The sequence below is a fragment of the Typopeltis vanoorti genome, chromosome 25 (genome assembly GCF_054136105.1).
Source record: "Typopeltis vanoorti isolate ZY-2024b chromosome 25, IOZ_Tvanoo_1.0, whole genome shotgun sequence".
In the NCBI taxonomy this organism is placed as follows: domain Eukaryota; kingdom Metazoa; phylum Arthropoda; class Arachnida; order Uropygi; family Thelyphonidae; genus Typopeltis; species Typopeltis vanoorti.
In genome coordinates this window covers 50,950,854-50,960,398 of record NC_143573.1, presented here as the reverse complement: position 1 = coordinate 50,960,398, position 9,545 = coordinate 50,950,854, and the positions used below count along the sequence as shown (strand labels likewise).

Below are 9,545 nucleotides of genomic sequence, written 5' to 3'. Positions count from 1 at the left end.
AGATGCCCGTGTAATAATAATGACATTATACAGCAGAATATCAAACATTTATTTTATCTTATTGATTACTTGAAAACCATGACAGATCACAGTGCCATTTTGATGGATGCATAGTTCTTGTAATTCAGATGAAAGTTAAATTTCAAAAATATTTTTTACCTTGTCACTTAATAATAACAAAAAATATCAAAAAAGGATAGACAATTTTAGAGATTCATGTAACAACAATATTAATATGATCAAATTACTTAATTACATGAAATACATGGAATGCAAAATAATTAAATTTATTTTTTGCATTTATTGCTTAGTTTCAACAAACTAATATATATTTCAGTTTTCATGAAAAATTTACAACACAATTTATTAAAATGTTCCATTATAGCATAAATTAAACAATAAAATGTTTTAAATTTTTAAATTACATTTAAAAAAATCAAAATGTAAAAATTTTGATTACTAGCAAATGTTTACAAAAATAAACACAAATTTATTAATAAAACCGGAAAAAAAAAAAAAAAAAAATTGGTTGCCTTCTTTCAAAAAATAAAAATGAAATAAAATAATTTCTTTAAAACAATATTTTACAGAAAACTTTGAAGTGCAAAACAAATAACAATAACTTAGATAATGAACCAATTTTGCTTCTAATAGCATTTTCTACGTTGGTAAATCAGTTTCAGTTAACTGAATGTTCTGATACTGGATAAATACAGCATCTCCTGCTACATTGATTAAACACTGTCCCTAATGCACAAAAAAAGTATTAATTAAAAATTTAGCATGTTTCTTCTAAAAATTATATTTTTTAATAAAGTAGCAAAAGATCTAAGGAAAAAAAAACAAAACAAGGATATTAGTTCCTGTATCTCATTAAAAAAAAAAATTATGAATTTTCTGTTAAATAACAACCACAGAAAACAATCTATTTAAGTCTGGCAGGTTAAGCATGCTGAATCTGTGGGTTTGAATCCTACTATAACATAAGAATTGTGAAATCTTTAGATGATAGATAATTTTAATAACCTTGCTCAAGCCCACCACCCCACTTAATAAGAAACCTGAAGAGGCTAGGAGAAAAACTGTATATTTGGTCTCCACAGCAACATTTCCAGATTATTTAACTTTTAGTCGATACATGGTACTAAATGTGCAATAGTTTTACAACCTTTTAGTGTGACAAAGTATATATATTTTGTATTATATTATTATTATTATTATTCAGGCCTCCATGGAGTCAAAAGACTCGTCGTGAGAGGTCCTTCCTAAGAACATAAAGCCTGTCAAGACTCATTGAGGGGGGGTCCCCCCCCCTAAGAAACACAAAGTCTATCATACCACTCCTTAAACTCATTGACCATTTTCTCGCTCTCACCACTCCATCAGGCAATGCATTCCATGGTTCAACCACGCTCCACGCAAAGAAACCACTCCTCACCCTCTTGTTCACAGTTTCCTTTCGTAACTTCCAGGGATGGCCTCTTGTCATCACTCCTTCCCGCTGTTCAACCAAGCGAAAGAACTCCCCAGTGTCAACCCTGTAACCACCTCTCAACAGTTTAAGTCTCAATCATATCACCTCTCCTTCTTCTATCCACCAAACTCTGCAGTCCACATTCTCTCAGCTGATCCTCATAACTAACATTGTACAGTCCTGAAACCATCTTTGTCATCCGCCTTTGTATCCTTTCTACAGTTAATTTATCCCCTTCAAATCCTGGGGACCAAATCTGAGAACAATAGTCTAAGTGTGGTCTGATCAGAGACTTATACAACGGAATGATAACCCTCTTATCTCTGCAGGTCAGTGTCCTTCTCATAATAGCAGCAATCCGCTGTGTTACCTTCACCACCTTTGCAATATGTCCCCTAAACTTCAGGTTTCTATCAATCATCAACCCCAGATCTCTTGTCTCCCCTACTTCCTCCAGCATAACTCCTCCCATAGAGTATGCAGCATCCCATCGATGTGTCCCAAACCTCAAGACCTTACATTTTGCTGCATTAAACTGACACCCCCATTCATTTGCTCATCTATCTAGCTTATTCAAATCCTCTTGCAGGGCTACCATATCTGCACTATTACTAATAATCCTTCCCAGCTTCGCATCATCTGCAAACAACTGGATGTCCCCTTGCAGTCCACTGGCAATGTCATTGATATAAAGGTTAAACAATATAGGTCCTAGTACTGAGCCCTGTGGGACTCCACTTGTAACCCTCTGCCTCCTTGAAACTGCTCCACCATACAACTCTCTGATACCTATCAGACAGCCAATCCTGAATCCAGTTGACCAAATGCTGAAATAAATATGCCAGTGAAAGAACTAAATGAATTTACAGTGTTTGTTAGTTATAGACTGCAGGTATGCAAGCTACAGAGTTTGGTGAACAGAAGAAAAGGGGGACATGATTGTGGCATTTAATGTTCAGAGAGGTATTTAAAGACATTTAAATAGGCAGCCAGGATTGGCTGTCTAAATAGACATTTAAATAGACAGCCAGGATTGGCTGTCTATCAGACAGCCAATCCTGAATCCAGTTGACCAAATGCTGAAATAAATATGCCAGTGAAAGAACTAAATGAATTTACAGTGTTTGTTAGTTATAGACTGCAGGTATGCAAGCTACAGAGTTTGGTGAACAGAAGAAAAGGGGGACATGATTGTGGCATTTAATGTTCAGAGAGGTATTTAAAGGATTGACACTAGGAGATTTTTCAGACAGTAGAACAAGGAGAAGGAACAGGTACAAGAGCCCATCCCTGGAAGCAAAAGAAGGTGGCAAATAGAGAATGAGAAATGGCATTTTTGCATGGATGGAGTTTTGGACCATCGAATTCAATGCCTGATAGGATGAATGGATTTAAGAAATGGTATGATAGACTGTGTTGTCTAAGATGGGTCTCCTGAGATGAGTCATGTGACTCTGCGGAGATCCAAAATAATAATAAAAAAAGTAAGAAGTATTAAAACTCTAATAAGCATCTATCAATCACTTCCTTCCTCTCACATACCCCTCCTTCTCCACTAGTCTGTATCTGTCACTATAATAAACAGATTCGATTTCAATACATACAATGTTTTCAGTGAAAAGAAAGCAGTAATTTAGTAGCACAGTTATGAAATTTTAATGTGTGTCTGTTTCATAGAATCACTGTACTTAAACATCCTAGATATAATGTTTAAAAAATATAAAGGGCAAGTTTTATGCTGGAGTTGTATTACTAGGAATAAATAAAGTTTTATAACTGTTTATTATTTATTTATAAGCTGAAAGCATTTTATAACCACTTTCATCTTATAAATCCTTACCTTCTCTTGGTGCACCCTGTTGGGTATATCTGGATAATGACTGAATGATGATATAATGTGACAGAATTTCATACCAGCTGGGATGTCACCCAGCTAAACAAGGCCCTGTTGTTTTCATCAGAGAAACCAGGATGAAAAGCAAAAAGTAAACTATTTGAACAAATTTCAACCCAATATCAGCAGAGACCAAGACCGGCACTATCAACATAAGAAGAATCAATGGAAAAGAAATTGAACCAGCAGAAGAATTGGATAAGAACCAGATCAGCATGGTACGTGTTACCAAAATGAAGACAGAAACAGGGAAGATCATTCTAAGCAACAAGTACAAGATATTATATTTAGGCAACGGAAATCATGAAATAGAAGGAGTAGCTATAATATTCAATACTAAATATGATGAAAATCTTCTTGAATGGCAGGCAATATCAAGTAGAGTGATGTAGGTTAATATTAGAATAGCGAACTGAACAATGAGACTTCTTTGAGCCTTTTTCTTTGGTCACACAAAGAAAAAGGAAAAGTTGGTCCTTATTGGAGATCTAAACAGCAGAGTAGGAGATGATAACCAGATATATAGGAATGTTCTCCGAGAATTTGGAGAAAAGTGCAAAACTAAAAACAATGGTAAATACCTGCTAGATTTCTGCTCAGGACATGGACCAGTTATTACTAACAACATGTTGCAATATAAAAATGTGCACAAATTCATGAAGAGAAGATGTAAGGAATAAGAAAAGTCTCAGTGACTATGTCATTATTGAAAGTCCCCCCTCCCTTTCACTGGTTCAGGACAAAAAAATATACAGAGGATTTGATTGGAAATGATCACCAATCAGTGTTAAGCAGGATAAAATTGAATTTTGTATTGAAAAGAAGGGTTTACAAGAAAGTTGAATCAAAGTTGAACAGCAATGAGAGGTGAACAGTAGACTCAAATACACCAACATTATTCAGGAAAAATGGAATGATTTTGAAACCAAGAAACAAACCTTGGAGATTCATTGGCAATCCCTGAAGAAAACATTGGTTGATTCAGCAAGAGAACCATTTGGTGAGGGCTTCTCCAAGGATAGAAAAATCAGAACTCCATGATGGACTCAGAAAGTTAAAGAGGCAGTCAAGGAAAAGAAGACAGCATGTTGAAAGTTCTTGGCAAGTAAATCAGCTTGAGCTCTTAGAGAATATGGAGAAAAATGTAAGAAAGCAATGTTAAATTAGCTAAAAAAATGTCATGGGAAGACTTTGGTAAGGACATAGAAAATATATCAGGACGGAAGCAAAATATTCTAGAGGCTACTGAAAAGCTTAGAAATGGAGGAAAGAGTATTGTATTGTAAGGAATCAGAGATGATAAAGGTGTCATGAAAACTGAAGATAAAGATATTCTAGATGTCTGGAGTAATTACTTTGAAAGATTGTTAAATGAAACAAGCATTGACAGCATGGTGGTAAAAAATACTCAACAGGAATGTCATCTAGAATATATATCAGTACATGAAGTAGAAAAAGTTATCAAAAACCTGAAATGTGGAAAGGCATCTGAAGTAGATGATATTTGACTAGAAATGCTAAAATATGGAGGTATAAAAGTTTTATAGTGGCTACACTGCATAATTTAGGCCTGATCAGAGGGTTGAATTCCAGACGATTGGAGTAGAGTGCTCATAGTACCCATCTACAAAAAGGGAAATAAAACAATGTGAGAATTACAGAGGAATTTCCTTACTGAGTATTTGGCCAAGAAAAATTGTGGAGGAATAACTTGAAGAACAAACCGGGTTCAAATAGTTCATAAATCACGGAAATATAACATCTGTAGTTAAGTTTTGTAGATTTGGAAAAGGCATATGACATACTGCTAAGAGGAAAGCTGTTCAAAATGCTACAGTTATATGGCGTAAATGGAACATTATGCATATGAAGCAATATATAGTCTCTATTTAAGATGACAAGCCACTCCGTAGCTCAGTCAATATAGACAAAGTCCATTGGTTGGAAAGACCTGGGTTCGATTCTTGTCAGTGACATGAGAAACCATTATTTGATTTCTTCTGATGAAAGGTGAGTTAGCTGGTCTCATACGGAGGCAAGGAGTTTTTTCACTTGGAAACTTGGGTTTTTGGTCCCCCAGGACAGGCAAAATGGATCCAGTGAACACACATGGATTACAGTCATGAATACGTTCCAGGCATACGCCAGTCCTGAGCCTAGATAAAATTGAGGTGTTGGGGAAAGCAATGGTGAACTAACCCATAAAAATCTCACCAAGAACACTTTGTGGGCAAAGTCACCTAGGGTCAGAAATGACTAAAAGGGAAAACCATCCATCCATTTAAGATGGAAGTCAGCAGTTAGAATTGAAGGAGTTACAGGAAGATGGTTTGATGTTAAATCAAGTGTCAGACAAGAATGTACATTATTTTCACTCTTATTCATCATCTGCATGGATCACATTATGAAAGAAAGTGGTATTAAACCTTATATAAAAATTGGAGCAATATATAGTCAATAAGAACTGAGATGATAATCTCAGTTCTTTACTTTATGTATATGATATTATATTCCTAAATAAATCCACAACAAGTCTGCAGGATTCCATGACTAAATTGAATAACTGCTGTAATAAATTTGGTATAAAATCAGCATTAAAAAAAAAAAAAAGAGAATAAAAACAAGCAGAAACTCTGAACACATAAACACCTGAATGGAGAACATAGAGAACAAATAAAACATTTCAGTTATTTAAGCACAGTTTTTAGTGAAGATGGCATATTAAATCTGGGAATAGACAGTAGAATTAGCAAAGCTAGTATGGTAGGAAGTCAACTGAATAAATTTATATGGAATAAGAGAGAGAGAGATTAGTCAAAATATTAAACTAGCTGTATACAAGACCAGTGTTCAAGGCAGTTTAAGTTATGGATCTGAGAGCTCAGCTAGAAATAAAAAATCTTAATTGAAGACTGGAGACCACAGACATAAGGTGCTTGAGAAAGATTATAGGACTAAACAGATGGCATCAATGGCAGTATCATATTAAAAATGAGGATATTAAGAAAGAATATAACATTCTTAGCTGTCAGGAATGTGTTAGCAGAGCTAATCTCAGGTGGTATAGCATTCTTTGCCAGGATGGCAGGAAAAAAAGACTCAGAGGAAGACCAAGAGATAGCCGGACTGGCATAGCAAAAAGTGCTTTAGATGACAGAAATATAAGATCTCATAATATTGGAATGTTGAAAGATAACAGCCTAATTTGGAGGAAAATTGTCAATAGGTAGTTAGTAATGATGTAACTTTTTCTTGTAGCACTATAGTAATATCCTCTATCCCCTCCATGGTATATATATCAGGAATTTGATGATGACAATGACCAGTATTTGTCATCACATGGAGATATTTCTTGGGTTAACAAAGATTACGTGATGACCAATTTCTCAAGAAAAGTCAAGAACAGTATGGAAATGTAGAACTACTCTGGAAGAGTGAATTTACTTTCACTCTTTAAAAGTAAATTTATTGAAAAATGTCAATATTCGTATACATTTTTGATATGTAAATAAATAGGGAAGAAATTAATGTTCTTTATGTTCTGAGAGTAAAACAAGAACTTCCCGATTCTAGATTAGGTACAAGGATCTACACTTCCTACTTTTCTCCACTGCCTATATAAAGATCATATTATAATCATATGATCATATGATAATGATAATTGTGTCTCAAGTTAGAAACACAATGGCTACTTCATTTATTGTTCCTCTCTCTGATGCTATCACCAAATATAACATATCTAACCATCATACTCTCTTTCACAAATTCACAAGGTAATTATTCCTCAGTAACTATATAAATCGTTTTTTAATTTTCATGTGCTGTTTCCTTTCTCCATATCTTCAGTGTCTAATAATATCACAGAAACTCATATATATTGGATTACTTGTCAGTGTATACCACAAATTGCACACAGTATCATACAACATTAACACCATCCAGAAGACATCTCAAAAGGAGGCAATGATTAACATGCGTCAGTGAAAACATATGAAGATGTTCCACAGCATTCATTTCAATCAGAAGTGTGTAAAAAACTTCATAAACAGGACTTTAACAGCTACATGACTATTTCTTTCACAAGAATATTAAATGCTATCTGTAGTAATAACAGAAGCACAGATTTTAAAGTAATTGGCAACAGCCAAATCCATAGATCTGATTAATCAAAATTTCTGTCACAGGTCATGAATTTGAAAAATGACCAAGCGAGTATGGATCTGGTGTGTCAAATTTCTATGAAAAACAGGTATAAGATGTTATAACATGAAGAATCGAGTGATGGAAAGATGACATTGTGCTGAAGTGCTTCTTAATTGTTGTATAACCTTACAAACCTACCTTGAGATTCTAATTTTCTGTATCTTTGATGGGAATGATATTCCACAGGTAAAAATTTTTGAGAATGGCAATGCCAGTGTTCTAGTACATGCCTTGGCCAGCACATTCACCTGATAATCATATCCAACATGAGACATAATTGAACATGGAATTAGTGGAAGAGGCATTCAAAAAATCATTCATAATACTGATTTAACTGTGAAAGCTTCTTAAATAAAGCCATGGTTTAAAAAGATTCATCATCATTATCATCATCAATCCTTATCTGTCCACTGCAGGATGATGATCTCCTCCATCAACACTTCTCTGTTTCTGGCCCATAATCTCTAGTCATTTCCCAGTGAATGATGTAGTTCATTTCTCCACACCTTGTTGGATGGCATGCCAGGTCTTCTTGAACCTTTTCATGCTTGCCATTCTGTACAAATTTTTGTCCAATGATTGTCTCCCTATCTCGATGTGTCCTGCCCATCTCCATTTTTTTTATTTTTATTTCTTTAATGATATCTTTTAATCCCCCCCCCACCCTCCGATTTCTCACTTTATCTATTCTTGCTATGTCTAACAATGATCTTTTCATGTTTCTCTGTGCAGCTCCTAATTTGTTTTCCAGTCCTCTTGTCATGCTCAAATTTTCTGCTCCATATGTCATAGATGGTATGATGCATTGTTAATATGCTTTTCTTTTTAGACAGAATAGGTATGTTTTCTTTAAAAATGTTATTGTATTTTCCAAATTGTATCCATCCTTGGATTTATTCTTTGTTTTATTTCATGTTCCCAATTTCTTTCTTTCTTTCTATATTAATTATTTGACCTAGATATTTGAATTTAGTTACATTTTCTATTTCTCTGTCATTTATTTCTATCTTTTGGTTGAAGTTTGTATTTTTGTTGTACATTATTTTATCATCATTATCATCATCAAATTCCTGATATATACCCTCAAGGGGGGTGTATAGGATATGATAGTACTACATGAAAAATTACATCATTACAAACTTCCTATCTACAATTTTCCTCCACATCAGTCTGTTAACTGTCAAGACTCCAACATTATCAGATCTTATATTTCTGTCTTCTAAGGCGCTTTTTACAGTATTAATCCACCTATATCTTGGTTTTCCTCTGGATCTTTTTTCCTGTCAACCTGACAGAGAACACTTGTTTTGCTAATCTTTCCTCTCCCATTCTATTTAAGTGACCATACCACCTGAGATTAGCTGTGCTAACGCATTCCTGGATGCTAACAATGTCAAGTTCTTTCCTAATATCCCTGTTTTTAATACGATATTGCCATTGATGCCATCTGTTCATGCCCCTAATCTTTCTCACGACTCTCATATCTGCAGTCTCTAGTCTTTGGTCAAGTGTTTTACTTCTGACCCAACTCTCAGATCCATAAGTTAAAACTTGTTTGAACACTGTCTTGTATACAGCTAATTTAGTGTTCTGACTAATTTCTCTCTTATTCCATATGAATTTATTCAATTCACTTCCCACCATACCAGCTTTGCTGATTCTGTTGTCTATTTCTATATTTAATTTACCATCTTCACTAAAACTCGTACCTAAGTAGCTGAAATGTTTACCTGGCTCTATAGGTTCTCCATTCACAATGTAGTTGATATTTTCAATGTTTCTGCCTATTTTCATTGTCTTTGTCTTTTTAATGCTGACCTTTACCATATCTATTACAATGTTATTCACTTTAGTCAGGGAATCTTGCAGACTTGTTGCAGATTTATTTAGAAGTATAACTTCATCCACATAAAGCAAAGAGCTGATATTAACATCTCCAATATTGATATCAGGTATAATAACACTTTCCTTCAT

The 9,545-nt window shown here is 34.4% G+C and overlaps 1 protein-coding gene across 3 annotated transcripts in view; it reads right to left on the bottom strand.

The window, feature by feature from the left end:
* Positions 1–366: 366 nt before the first annotated feature.
* LOC150092739 (C2 domain-containing protein 5) overlaps positions 367–9,545 on the bottom strand; it is a 615,319-nt gene continuing 606,140 nt past the window's right edge. For 2 of the 3 annotated variants that reach the window (XM_090414825.1, XM_090414824.1), the window contains exon 31: positions 368–747. In XM_090414825.1, the coding sequence (XP_090270951.1) occupies positions 661–747 (87 nt within the window). In that variant the 3' untranslated portion in view covers positions 368–660. Of the gene's footprint in view, positions 748–9,545 lie in introns of all 3 variants that reach the window. The other variant, XM_090414826.1, reaches the window with a different exon arrangement.